Source organism: Rhamphochromis longiceps, linkage group LG4 (assembly GCF_057381845.1).
Source record: "Rhamphochromis longiceps isolate RC_006_pf linkage group LG4, R_longiceps_female_GT1.1, whole genome shotgun sequence".
Taxonomy (NCBI): Eukaryota; Metazoa; Chordata; class Actinopteri; order Cichliformes; family Cichlidae; genus Rhamphochromis; species Rhamphochromis longiceps.
In genome coordinates this window covers 12858425-12872694 of record NC_140560.1, presented here as the reverse complement: position 1 = coordinate 12872694, position 14270 = coordinate 12858425, and the positions used below count along the sequence as shown (strand labels likewise).

Below are 14270 nucleotides of genomic sequence, written 5' to 3'. Positions count from 1 at the left end.
CCCAAGCCCATTATAATCATGGAGAAAAAATACTTTGCAACTGTTTTCAATAAGAATATTTTATAGCGCTTTAAAGTTCAATCTCTCAGGCCTGGATTAAAGAGCTGATTTGTTAAATCAGGAACTCACAAAATACCAAAATATAACCACCGGTGGATCCTACCTCTCAGATGTTCTTATCTCAGTGCACTGTAACAAAAGCAAAAACAAACGTAAACAATAAAACACTCATATAATAACAGATACTGGGGCCCATTGCGAACATGTCCAAAGATCAAACCATCTTTCTCTCTCTTAGGGAAAGAGAACAATCCAAACCTCACTGATAGAATCAACCTAGTGTCAAACAAAACCCAAAAGTCAACCAAAACTTCACACACTATATTGTGTAGGCATACAGGCACCGTAACTCCTTTTTGCACTGACAAAAACATGTTGGATTAGCTTAATTCAATAGTGGACACTGGTTGCACACAAATGTTTTGCTTTGGCAGAAACTTAAACAACTGAGTCAAATCAACACAACCTTTTCATATTCTCTCCGAAATAAAACTCACATCATTCACTCATCATTTTCACTCTGTACCACTGCTCCTTATCAGGCTGTGTGAAGCACAGTAAACAATTCAGTGGAGGCTTTGAGCCATACACAGACATCACGCACAGACATTGTGCTACTTTAGACCTTGTCCCCTAAATCTACACAGATCCCCTCTGTGTGGCATGAAATGCATTTAACCAATATACAATCAATGAGTTCTTATTGTTGTAACCGACTCCATATTTGGATGTTTGTGTGCAGCATTTGTTAGTAAAGCATTTTTCATTGCATCAGTGTGTGTGTGTGGATCACTTCTCAGTGAATTGAATTAGCATTTCGATTTTTTGCACGTGTGTGTGTCATTTCTCACTCAATCAACGAGTGCATATGTTCATATGTGTGTTTCTCTTCATTCTGAGTCAATGCATGTAGATGTGTGTGTTTGTGTGGGTGTTTGTGTTCATCACTTTCCTGTTCTGGTGTTCTGAGTAAACCGCGGCCTGAAGCGTGCCCTGGGGTCCTGCCCTCCTCCTTTTCAGTCCGTTTGCATCCGTTGGTGCTGCTGCTCAAAGTTCTGTCCATACTGGTTCTGGCCCCAATTGAGGCAGTGCTTTTCTCCAGTGTCCTGCATCTTCTCCTTGTTCTGCTCCTCCTTAACTTGACCCTTTTGTTTCTGTAGCTCCTTCAGGCCTTGCTCCTGCTGTTGGAGCTTTTTCGTCAGGTTTGGCGACCTCCTGCTCCAGCAAGCTCCAGCCTGATTTCAAGTCCTGTGTCTGGGACTCCAGGCCTGATGGGTTCGATTATCAACCAGCTCCTCTTGAGCCATGGTCAGTTTCTGCTCTGATGCCTTGAGCTCTTACTGAGGACAGAAACCTCAGAGTCTTGACGTATAAGTCAGATTGAATTCCATTGATGTTTTCCTTGCTTTGCTCCACGGCCTTTTGCGGTTCTGCTGTTCGGCTCTTCTCAGAGGTCAGCTCCTGGCCGAGCCCCGACACCTGTGCCTTCAGCTTATTTTCTCCTGGTGCTTTTGTTCATTTCGAGGTGCCTCCTTTTGTCTCTGGCACGCACTTTTTGCTGCCCGATCATCCGTGTTGGTCCGTCACTGTCCTGCACAGTTTTAATGCAGAGTTGTTAAGGTCAGCATTGTCTTGCTCGGCCTCACTTTTCCTCCGGGCTTAATGGGCGTCTCGTCACAGCTCTGTCAGCTGAAGCTGTCTTTTTCCATATGGCAAGAATGTGAAGAGTGTGTGAGAGGGGTGTGTCCGATCAGGCACAATGCTGGTGGCTTTGCGAATGCCTCGTTTTCCAAATTCAGATTTTTATTTGTCACGTACACAGCAACAGAGAGAACAGTCTGTTGTTGGGATGGCTCAGGTCCTTCACGATCTTCCTGGCCTTGGTCCAGCACCGCCTGCTGTAGATTGAGTGCAGGTCAAGGTGCTCGGAGCGGATGGTGCGCTCAGCTGATCGCACAACCCTCTGTAGAGCTCGTCTGTCCGGCATGGTGCTGTTCCCGAACCAGACAGTGATACAGCTGCTCAGTATGCTCTCGATAGTTCCTCTATAGAAGGTGGTCAAAGTCATTGGTGGGAGCCAGGCCTTTCTCAGTCTTCTCAGAAAGAAGAGACGCTGACGGAAATCTCCCCGTGTAGTGAAACGGGCCTTGTATTTAACTCTCTCCGTCTCTGCTGCATGAGATCATTTTCCTGCAGCACTGTTGACATTTTCCAGTTGTTGTTGTGGGTCCAGCTGCTTTAGCATTTGGTCAGGGTCACATCAAAGATGGTAGACGAGTGAGCAACGATGGTGGAGGGGAGAGCAAGAGTCCAGGGTCAGCCTCGGCTTTCCGGCAAAGCAGCCTGTAATCAAGTATAAAGAGAAAAAACAAAAACAAACGAACAGGAAAATGATGTTATTTTGGCTGCGTTATTCAGAGAGGGGAGAAACAACGGGACCAGGCCCTGTGTCAGCCTTCTCTCCCCCTTTTTTTGTTTTTTCTCACCATATAATCAACTCGTGACCCACTAAGCTGACAGGACAACACAGGTACATGTTAAAATTCTTAAGATCGTGTTTAAAAGCACAAAAATTGGAATTTTCTTTCATCTAGTAATCACTTGTATTAATCAATCAGCAGAAAATATGTCACAATTTGACTTTTCTAACCACTGAATTTGTCGTGTTATCACTGGTTGGTCAGACCAGTGCCTTTTTTGAAGTTAAGTTGTTGTCCTGCAACCCAGAGAGTTTATTTGTTAGTAGTGGATAAACTTTATTATTTAACAACACGTGTATGTTAAGTTTCACTGCTTTAAACTTGCTGGAAAATCTTCACGTGTTCATGGGTGTAAGCTGTTTCTTCATTGCGTGTATCTGCGTTTGTAGGTGGGCTAATTTAACTTTTTTTTTTTTCTCAAACAAGGCATTTCTCTAACATGTGCCTCTCTCTCACATTTTGTGTGTTTTGTTTCACCTTTTTGTTGTGATGCTCCGGACGCCTTCCCAACCTCCACAAGTCTGTTGGCCCCAATTTTATGTGTTAAAACTTCTCTTAATTTCTCCTCTAATTCTTTGCTAGCTGCTGTCTTTTCCACAGCTGCTGGTTCTTGTTGAGTGTGGTTTCCATTACTATAATTTGCTTCGGCCGCTGTGCTTGTGGGGGCAGTTGGTCCAGGCCCTCTCCATCGTTCTGCTCCTCTGAGGGGGTTGGGGTGGATGAAGTGTTGGAATTTGGAGTCCCAGGTCGGCTGTTTGGCCTGCTGCTGGTTTTGCGGTCCAATAGTCGTACCTGGGCCACTCGTAGACCAGGGCCTGTAGTTCCAGTCCCTGGAGGAAGACCGTCAAGCTGCAGCCGGCCAGCGTTCAGCTGCAGCTCCACGGATGGAGAGGCAGAGCGCTTGGAGGAGGATTTCTCTGGCAGGTCGTTGGTCTGTTCAGACTTCTGTTCTGTACATAGACACACAAAAAAAACCCAAACACTGATTTAAAAAGCCATCTCTTGACCCTGCTGCCCTACCTAGTTAGAGGCGAATCGCCAACCTTCCTTTTATCTCAAAAATTCTTGAAAAAATAATTTTTAAAAAGCTAACAGATAATTTTCAGAGGAATGGCTTATTTGAACAGTTTCAGTCAGATTTCAGAGCTCAGCACAGAAACAGCTTTAGTGAAGGTTACACATCATCTTCTCATGGCCTCAGTGCAACGTTCAATGCTTCTGACCGTAATATTTTATTAAAGCAATTAGAGCATCCTGTAGGTATTGATTTCTGCAGTGGTTTGTATCATATTTATCTAAGGTTAACTATGGATGTGCTAGGACCAATTCTGTTTACAATTTAAATGCAGTATCATCAGAAGGCATAGTATACATTTTCACTGCTATGCAGAGGACACCCAGCTCTATCTGTCCATGAAGCCAGATAACACACACCAATTAGTTAAACTGCAGGAATGTCTTAAAGACATAAAGACCTGGATGGCCTCTAATTTTCTGCTTCTAAATTCAGATCAAACTGAGGTTATTGTACTCGGCCCTGAAAATCTTAGAAATATGGTATCTAACCAGATTCTTACTCTGGATGGCATTACCTTGGCCTTCAGTAACACTGTGAGGAACCCTGGAGTCATTATTGACCAGAACATGTCCTTCAATGCACATATTAAACAAATATCTAGAACTGATTTCTTCCAATTCTAATCTTTGTGTAATATCTCTGAAATAAGAAAAATCCTGTCTCAGAGTGACGCTGAAAAACTACTTCATGCATTTATTACTTCTAGGCTGGACTAGATGTGTCATGGTCCTGGGTCGGTGACCCAGCGCTTTTAGTTTGTTATCATTTTCTAGATGATGATGATTGTTTAAGTTCTGTGTGTTATATTCGGTCTGCCTCTGAGTCTGCGTCTGTATCTGTCTGTCTATGGTGTCACCCCATCTGTTTGTGAATCTGTCTGTTTAGTTCAATGTCTTGTCTGGTTCCATGTGTCTGAGTTTCCTGTTTTATTGTGAAGGTCTGTGTCATATGTGAGTGTGCTCAGTTTACGTTTCCCCTGTCCCGTCAGCTCAGATTCCTCCCAGCTGTGTTGCCCTCCTGTCTCTCATCCCCTGATTACTGGTGCGTGTGTGTATTTAAGCCCTGTGTGTTCTCCTGCCTGTTGCTGGTTCGTCTGTATCACTCAGTGTCAGTCTGTGTTACCCTGTGTCCTACGGTGTCCTACGGTGTCCTACGGTGTCCTACGGTGTCCTGTTCCTCGTCTGCGTCTCTCTGCTTCTCATCCCATTGTCGTATGCTCCCAGGTCAGTTATGTTTTAGTTCTCCCAGTTTAGGTGTCTTCAGTTATTTGTTATGCCCCACTGTTTGTTTGCCACTACACCTCTGTAAATAAAACTCACCGGCATCTCATCCACTGCCTGCATCTTGGGTCCTTCTTCTAACTCCACACGGCTTGCCTCGGCAGCCGTGACAGTACGAACCGGCCACAATGGACCCAGCAGCATCCAACCCGCCCGAGGAGCTCCGGGAGGATATTATTTATTCTGTGGACCGTTCAATTAATTTATGGCTGGGGCATGAGGAGAAGGGATTCCGCCAAGCCCTAGCTAATCGATTGGAGCGACTGGTTTCCGGTCTCCCCTGGCTGTTCAGCTCACTTCACCCACTTGTTCAGAATTTCTTTCTGAACAAGCTGCACCCTCACCCCCCTACCGCTCATCTGCTCAGCCCACCGGAGGATATGCAGTCCGAACTGCCGGATGTGGAGTTACCCGGCCTGTCGGAGCGTTCTCCGAGGAGGAAGCAACGTTCGCGTCATAGGCGCCTCACCCCACAGCCGGGTGGTGGGACTTCAGAACCACCGGCTGTGGTGAGTGAAAAAGACACTCTTTCTGTTTCACCAGACTTTGGGACTGTTAATTCCGGGGCTGTGTTTATTCAGTTAGCCGCCCGGCCTCCAGCTCCGTTAGCCGCCCGGCCTCCAGCTCCGTTAGCCGCCCGGCCTCCAGCTCAGTTGCCACCTCCAACACATTCAGCCTCACAGTCCATAGCTCAATTACAATCACAGCCAGACTTATTACAAACCATGTTACAATCCATAGCCCAGTCTGTAGCTCAGTTGGCAGAGGAATCATTAGCCCTATCATCAGTTCAGCCTCCTGTTCAGCAGCCACTAGCCCTGCGTCCTGTGTCACCAGCTCCTCCAGTACAACAAGCTGAATCTATGCTATCCGAAGGGAATTGTTTTTCATCCGTCCATTGTAAGCAGAGAGACAAACCAGTTAATAATGTAGTCGTCCCTCAACAGCTGACCAGTTCTGAGACTGTGATGCACTCTGGGGCCTCCCCAGAGGCTGGGTTTCAGCCCCCAGCAGACTCTGGACCCCTGGAGGTTGGGAAGCCAGCTGAGGGCCACACCCGGCTGTCGCTGCCTGAGCAGAGTCGATGCTCTGTGCAGCTGCAGCCTGCTATGTGTTTGCCAGAGGACACCGTGCCTGCTGGTTCTGTTCTGTCCCTGCCAGAGGCCCGTGTGCCTGCTGGTTCTGATCTGTCCCTGCCAGAGGCCCGTGTGCCTGCTGGTTCTGATCTGTGCCTGCCAGAGGTCCCCGTGCCTACTGGTTTAGTCCTGTGTGTTCCAGGGGCCCCTGTGTGCCCACTGGTCCTGAAACTGTTTCCGCTGGAGGGCCCGAGGAGCCCGTCCAGCCTCCTGCCTCGTCAGCTGGGGGGCCCAAGGAGCCCGTCCAGCGACCTTCCTCGTCAGCTGGGGGGCCCGAGGAGCCCGTCCAGCAACCTTCCTCGTCAGCTGGGGGGCCCGAGGAGCCCGTCCAGCCACCAGCTACTCCACCAGCAGCCTCATCCACACCTGCAGCAGCAGCTGCATCCACAGTTTCGTCCACACCGCCGCCTCCTGCAGCGCCTCCGTCTCCGGCTTCCACGCCGCCGCCAGCTGCAGCCTCTGTGTCTTCATCCTCGCCAGCTGCAGCCTCCGCGTCATCAGCCTCGCCTGGTCCAGCCTCCGCGTCATCAGCCTCGCCTGGTCCAGCCTCCGCGTCATCAGCCTCGCCTGGTCCAGCCTCCGCGTCATCAGCCTCGCCTGGTGCTGCAGGGGCCTTCCAGACTTCCGTTGCCGCCGCTGCCTTCCGCGTGGCCGGCGTCCGGAACTGAACTGTTTTGGCCTCCTGTGCTGTCAGCCTCCAGGTCGGCCCCCTGAACTTGACCGTCTGGGCCTTTTTTGACGCTGTCCCTCCGTCCTGGGCCCCCTCCGCCCGCCCTGGTCGGGTTGTCTTCTGTTTTGTTTTGGTCAGTTTTTTGTGTTTCTGCTGGGCTGTCTGGAGCCAGCCCTTAAGGGGGGGGGGGGGTACTGTCCTGGTCCTGGGTCGGTGACCCAGCGCTTTTAGTTTGTTATCATTTTCTAGATGATGATGATTGTTTAAGTTCTGTGTGTTATATTCGGTCTGCCTCTGAGTCTGCGTCTGTATCTATCTGTCTATGGTGTCACCCCATCTGTTTGTGAATCTGTCTGTTTAGTTCAATGTCTTGCCTGGTTCCATGTGTCTGAGTTTCCTGTTTTATTGTGAAGGTCTGTGTCATATGTGAGTGTGCTCAGTTTACGTTTCCCCTGTCCCATCAGCTCAGATTCCTCCCAGCTGTGTTGCCCTCCTGTCTCTCATCCCCTGATTACTTGTGTGTGTGTGTGTGTGTGTGTGTGTGTGTGTGTGTGTGTGTGTGTGTGTGTGTGTGTGTGTGTGTGTGTGTGTGTGTGTGTATTTAAGCCCTGTGTGTTCTCCTGCCTGTTGCTGGTTCGTCTGTATCACTCAGTGTCAGTCTGTGTTACCCTGTGTTCCACGGTGTCCTGTTCCTCGTCTGCGTCTCTCTGCTTCTCATCCCATTGTCGTATGCTCCCAGGTCAGTTATTTTTTTTTAGTTCTCCCAGTTTAGGTGTCTTCAGTTATTTGTTATGCCCCACTGTTTGTTTGCCACTACACCTCTGTAAATAAAACTCACCGGCATCTCATCCACTGCCTGCATCTTGGGTCCTTCTTCTAACTCCACACAGCTTGCCTCGGCAGCCGTGACAAGATGTTTTCTAATATTTTGGGATATCATTTCAGAGACAGAACATTACTTTTTACTTACCACATTGTTCATTCTCGCCAATGTCTGAGATGCAGCAGACGATAATTTACACTTTGCACTGTCTTCGTGGATTATTGGTTCATTTTACACAGATTATATAATAAAGTCAGTCTTGTATTCCTTGCAGTCATATCAAACACACAGGCCAGCACCAAGAAAAAAAGAAAAGTGCAAGACGCACTGAAAACGCTGACCTGTGTATCTCAATAATAATAAAAAAAAAACTATATACATATGTACAGAAATAACTCCTCAGACTAGCCGCATCATGATGGTCTCTGTGTAAGATGGAGAGGTGTTTCCAGCCTTTCCAGATACAGCGCAGACATGAGGAGTTTGCTCCAAAGCACGAGGAAACATCCATATGCCATATGTCCAGGAAAGGCTTCATTACTGATCACAGCCGGAGACGTTTCCTTGGTGGAGTGGGGCTCCTGCTGCTGCTCTCCTCCTCTGCAGGCTTCCTCTTTGCACCCTGTGTAAACCTCTTCAGAAACTGGCAGAGCACAGACATGATTACTCTGCCGTCAGAGGTGTAGTCCGTAACTCTCCATCGATTTGTCATTTCCCTTTCCTCTGTGGAATACACAGTGGAAATGACTCTGGTGATGGTGTCGCCGTCGACATCCAGGGTGCAGACGCAGTTCCTCTGATCTGCCTTGAGGACAGAAAGATCTGCCTTCTCTGGAAGCAGAGGTGTGAGGAACCGTGAATGGATGTGGGACCCTGCAGGCGGCACCATTAAACCAGCTGGTGAGTTGGTAGGAGGAGATGGAGTGGTGTTCTCCAACTGACTCTCTGGCACATGGGTGAAAGGTGTTGTCAGCAGCAGTTTGTTAAAGAATCCCCTGAAGGCAATATAAGGAAACGCCTTCGTCCCCGTAACCAGGTTATGGTTTAAGGAGAGGACCAGATTTTTCATAGAGTCCACATGGCTGGGGCTCAAAGGACGGTTCCTCAGGTTGGAGATGAACATCTGGCGTACGCTGACAGGACTCACCAGCTCAGCTACAAGAAAACAAAAAGATCATCTGTGTTAATCGTGACATAATCAGACAAATTACGGATTTAAATGTCAAAACATGGCTTTATATCATCATATGCTATTTCTACACACAGGCAATGAGAGGCCCGCAGCAGAACTCACTCTTTATGAAAGCCTTAAGATTGGTAGAAGGTGAGAAAAATGGTTTTGCACTGTAAATGACTAAATTTCATGTTTTAAACCAAAGATCACAGCACCAAACTCTGCTTGTTAGCATGTTTAAACAGTAAAAATATCCTGCTGATAGAATTCATTTGCAAATTCACATTTTATCTGCATGTAAATTAAAAATGTACAGCTCATAGTAAAGAATAACTTTGTGTGTTCTTGGTGACTGTGAACAACATTTCATGATAAATGAATGTCATCCGTAATATTTGTGAATTATGGACACATTGTCAGTAAGGCTGCATAGAGTTTCAGTGATGTTTAATAATGAATTCATGTTCAGCACTTATTCTTATTTTATTTAAGCATCAGTCTGTTGGAAATAAAACAGCTAAAGTCAGGTGAGAAACCTCCAGCCTGCTTATTGCATGCACACAGTTTCAATTTCTCACCGAGCACATAACATACATCTGGACACCTGTACAGACACGGCAATACTCAATGCACTCACATAAATATGATATACTTGATTCAGCATCAGTAGCTATAACTGATTTTGCACATAATGCGTGCAAGATCAAATTTTGGCCACATCTCCGAGGACTCCCTAACCTCCCTCAAAATTTCCCAGCTTTATAAACGCAACGACTGCCTCTGTGAACTCTCACAGCTCCATCATGCTTCTATACAGATTCGTAATTTATTAACTTTATCGTCTAATTCAGGGCCAGTTGCTAAAACATGTAAACTCAAACCCTCCACATACAAAAACAGGACTCCAGGATGACCGCACTGACGTCAGACGTCAGCCTCCCGCAGGTTCTAATGACTGACGTCGTTTCCATGGCGCATACATTAAATTGAGTGTGTGTTTGTTTTTTAGCATTTTTCAAACCAAAACTGATGTTTCTAAAGTTTGACATATTTCACCTGAAATGTTCACACTCAGAATCAGAATCAGAATCAGAAAGGGGTTTATTGCCAAATGTTGAGCAGGTTTACAACATTAGGAAATTGCTGCGGTGCTTCAGTGCAAACATACTGTCATAAATAGCACTTAAATAGACATGAAAAAATAAAAGTAGGAATAAGAATTAAAAGTGCTACGTAGAAAGATATGTGCATGAGATATACATGAGATATATACATGAGAATAAGAATTAAGAGTGCTACGTAGATAGATATATACATGAGTGCAGGTGGTGATCAGTGCCAAACATGGAATGATGCAGTGAACACAGCGTAGGGTCATGTGTTAGTGGCGGGGACAGTCATATGGTTATTGTTCATGTGTCCAACAGCAGAGGGGAAGAAACTGTTCTTATGGCGAGAAGTTCTGGTGCGAATGGACCGGAGCCTCCTGCCTGAGGGTAGCAGGTCAAACAGACTGTGTCCAGGGTGAGAAGGGTCAGCTGAGATCCGAGCTGCACGCCGCAATGTCCTGGAGGTGTACAGGTCCTGCAGAGATGGGAGTCTGCAGCCAATCACCTTCTCAGCAGAGCGCACAACACGCTGCAGTCTCTGTTTGTCCCTGATAGTGGCTCCAGCGTACCACACGGTGATGGAGGAGGTGAGGATGGACTCGATGATTGCAGTGTAGAACTGCATCATCGTCCGTGTTGGCAGGTTGAATTTCTTCAGCTGCCTCAGGAAGTACATCCTCTGCTGGGCTTTCTTGATGACGGAGGTGATGGTGGGCTCCCACTTCAGGTCCTGGGTGATGGTGGTACCCAGGAAGCGGAATGAGTCCACAGAGGTGATGGGGGTGTCAGTCAGGATGATGGGGGGGAGTGGGGCTGTGTGCTTCCTGAAGTCCACAATAATCTCCACTGTCTTCTGGGCATTCAGCACCAGGTTGTTGTGGCTGCACCAGGACACCAGACGTTCAACCTCCCTCCTGTAGGCAGACTCATCCCCGTCCGAGATGAGCCCAATAACGGTGGTGTCATCTGCAAACTTGATTAGCTTGACAGACTGGTGGGTGGAGGTGCAGCAGTTGGTGTACATGGAGAAGAGCAGAGGAGAAAGAACACAGCCCTGAGGGGAGCCGGTGCTGATGGTCCGGGAGTCCGAGACATTCTTTCCCAGCCTCACATGCTGCTTCCTGTCCGTCAGGAAGTCAGTGATCCACCGGCAGATGGGATCAGGCACATTCATCTGGGAAAGCTTGCCTCGGAGATGGTCTGGAAGGATGGTGTTGAAGGCAGAGCTGAAGTCCACAAACAGGATCCTGGCGTAGGTTCCTGGGGCGTCCAGATGCTGCAGGATGAAGTGTAGGGCCATGTTGATGGCGTCGTCTACAGACCTGTTGGCTCTATATGCAAACTGCAGGGGGTCCAGGAGGGGGGCCGTGAGGGTCTTGAGATGGGAGAGAACTAGGCGCTCAAATGACTTCATGACCACAGATGTCAGAGCCACGGGTCTGTAGTCATTTAGTCCAGTGATCCTAGGTTTCTTGGGGACAGGGATTATGGTAGAGGACTTGAAGCAGGCAGGCACATGACATGCCTGCAGTGAGGAGTTGAAAATGCCAGAAAACACTGGGGCCAGCTCGTTTGCACAGTGTCTGAGGGTGGCAGGAGACACACCGTCTGGGCCGGGAGCTTTTCGAGCATTCAGACTCTTAAACTGCTTCCTCACATCTGCTTCATGAATATGAAGAGTTGTGGTGGGAGGAGGTGGTGTGAAATCCTCTTTTGTGTGGGGTGAGGAGGGGGGTGTTGTAGGTGAACAGTTTGAAGGTGGTGATGGCTCTATGGAGGGGGGAGAGGTGGGGGAATTAGTGTCCAAAGTGCCTCTATTGTTGGGGCCGTTGGAGGTGTGAAGGCTGCCTGGTGGCTCGTCAAAACGGCAGTAAAAGTCGTTAAGGGTGTTGGCTAAGAGCAAGTCATCAGTGGAGTGGGGGGTTTTAGGCTTGTAGTTTGTGATATTCCTAAAACCTTTCCACACAGAGGCCGAGTCATTCTCTGAGATCTGCTGCTGCATCTTCTCAGAGTGCTGATGTTTAGCAATGTCCACTTCTTTAGTGAACCTGTACTTGGCTTCTCTGTAGCAGTCCCTGTCTCCGCTTCTGAACGCCTTTCTCTTTTCCAGCCACAGCTTTTTGAGTTTAGGAATAAACCAGGGTTTGTCATTGTTATAACTCACCCTGGTGCGTGATGGCACAATGCTGTCCTCACAGAAGTGGATATAGGAGGTGACAGTGTCCGTAAACTCGTCCAAGCTGTTAGAAGCAGCCTTCAATGTGTCCCAGTCTGTAGACTCCAAACACGTGCGAAGCTCCTCCACAGCCTCGTTGCTCCACAGTTTTTTAGTCCTCACGACAGGTTTGGAGAGCTTCAGCCTCTGTCTGTACGCGGGGATTAGGTGGATCATGGCGTGGTCAGAAAGTCCGAGTGAAGCGCGGGGCACCGCGCGATAGGCCCCGCTGATCGTGCTGTAACAGTGGTCTAATGTCCTCTCCTCTCTGGTCGGGCATTTAATATACTGCTTGTATTTGGGAAGCTCATGGCTCAGATTGGCTTTGTTAAAGTCCCCAAGAGCAATGATGAGAGAGTCCGGGAATGTCCGCTCCATGTGGAGAATCTGCTCCGCGAGTGCGCTCTGAGCTGCCTGCGCATCTGCGTCTGGCGGGATGTAAACAGCGGCCAGGATGAATGAAGCAAACTCCCGCGGAGAATAAAACGGTTTGCAGTGGATAAAAAGATATTCCAGAGAGGAAGAGCAGTGCTGAGCAATCACTGTCACATCTGTGCACCAGCCACTATTGATGAAATCAATAGTGGCTGGTGCCACTATTCATGAAATCTTCCTCACTTTAAAGTAATAAAAGGCCAGTCTAAGGTGTATTTGTTTGCCTAAATACTCTATTATACTTATTAGGTTACTAAGCTTTACCATAGCGCTCATCCAGAATACGGGTGACACCAAGGGAGAGCAGGTACCGCTCGTGCCGTACTCCACTCCAGCTCATTTTTGGGGCGTTTGAATCCTCGTTTCAAGCACTAGTTTTAAAACTTTGGAAACAAACAGGTTTTCACAGCGCTATTAAACAGACCTCCTGCTCGCACTCTCATGTGAAAACCAACTTCGAACGTTGGTTTCTGCTTTTATACCTGCCGCGCTACACGTCATCCTCGTCACCTTGACTCCCAGGGTCACGCAGGCGACGCGGAGTGATTCAGAATAAGTTTCCTATAATTATCAGATTTTTTAAAATAATAATTCTCATTTAGTTTCGCAGTTTCTAATCATAAGTATTTTAATTATTGAATTATTGTAATATGTAATGTTTTTTTGATCATGAATTCGCCTCCTTATAAACAACAAGTAACTGAAAGCCATAAAGAAAATTCATCACGTTAATTAAGTCTGCTTATTTCCTTTGTTAAAATGAAGTGAGTTAGTCCCTCCGTTTAAAAAAAATATTTAAAGAAAAGAAATCACATTTATTCAGGAAAAATAAATAAAAATATTCAAATGAATGAATAAAAAATGAATATAATAAACAAACGAAACATGTATAATAAAGTCGTTGTACTGAGAAATATGTCACTTTATTTAACTGTGCCTTTGATAAAAAGGTTTCCCCTTTTCCCCGTTGTAGTTGTACAGAGTGAAATTCACCTGAAATTTGTTACAAACTCTTCAGTACAGTGATTTATGTGCAATTTTTGAGGACTCTGACTTTAAACTATTTTACAAACGCGAATTTGAAACTTGAATAAATAGCGATCCCTTGAGCTTTTACAATAGCCTATGAAGGTTAGTATTTAAGCTCAATAAGCTGCTGCATTTATAACATTTTTATTAGAAATTTATCTCCGTAAGCACAAAAATAAATCCATAATAAAAGAAATTTTACCGTTGAAGGAACTTCAGTGTTGATCGTAGGTCCACATGGTAATGCATGTAAAAGTAGTAGTAACTGTTGTGTGCCCACCTTATTACTGAATTAGGCAGAGCACGCTGAATTAAATCAGGACATAAAGCACGGTCTTTCTCTTGCTTTATTGAATGCTGTCGATCTGACAACTAGCCATGTAACGGGGCCTCCTTCGGACCAGCACATCCAGTTTAAAAGTCATCACATTAAGACAGCCATGTGTCAGTACATGACATCCCCCTTTTCCTTAGATTAAAATTTTTAAGACTAAAGTTTGAATGTCATTTTTTTTCTTTAACATTGAACATTCTTTCTTGTCTTACTTTCGAACAATTATATTATCTAACTGCCTCACCACACAAACTGTAAAAGAAAATTCAGTAAAAATACAGTACAATCTACTGTATAAACGTGAAGGAATTTTCCATATTAGTCAATTACAGGTATTTTTCTGTATTTCTCAACTACTGCAATGCATTGTGGGGAAAAGAACCTGAAAAGGAGGGAAAAGTAAGCGCAAGAGCAGCCATTAGGCTTCTTTCAGGCTTCATCTGGATT

At 46.5% G+C, this 14270-nt stretch overlaps 1 protein-coding gene across 1 annotated transcript; it reads right to left on the bottom strand.

Moving 5' to 3' along the window:
- Positions 1–8071: 8071 nt before the first annotated feature.
- LOC146671179 (uncharacterized) lies at positions 8072–12800 on the bottom strand. The gene is made up of 2 exons (XM_085405130.1): positions 12725–12800; positions 8072–8682 (listed from the first exon to the last, which is right to left on the bottom strand). The coding sequence occupies exons 1-2, from the start codon at positions 12798–12800 to the stop codon at positions 8072–8074; spliced, it is 687 nt and encodes a 228-aa protein (XP_085261256.1).
- Positions 12801–14270: the final 1470 nt, after the last annotated feature.

Excerpts from the sequence above, each read along its gene's own strand:
- LOC146671179 (XM_085405130.1), bottom strand. The coding sequence starts at position 12,800 with ATGAGCTGGAGTGGAGTACGGCACGAGCGGTACCTGCTCTCCCTTGGT. Across the intron at positions 8,683-12,724 it reads TATTCTGGATGAGCGCTATG|CTGAGCTGGTGAGTCCTGTC; the intron begins GTAAAGCTTAGT and ends GTTTTCTTGTAG.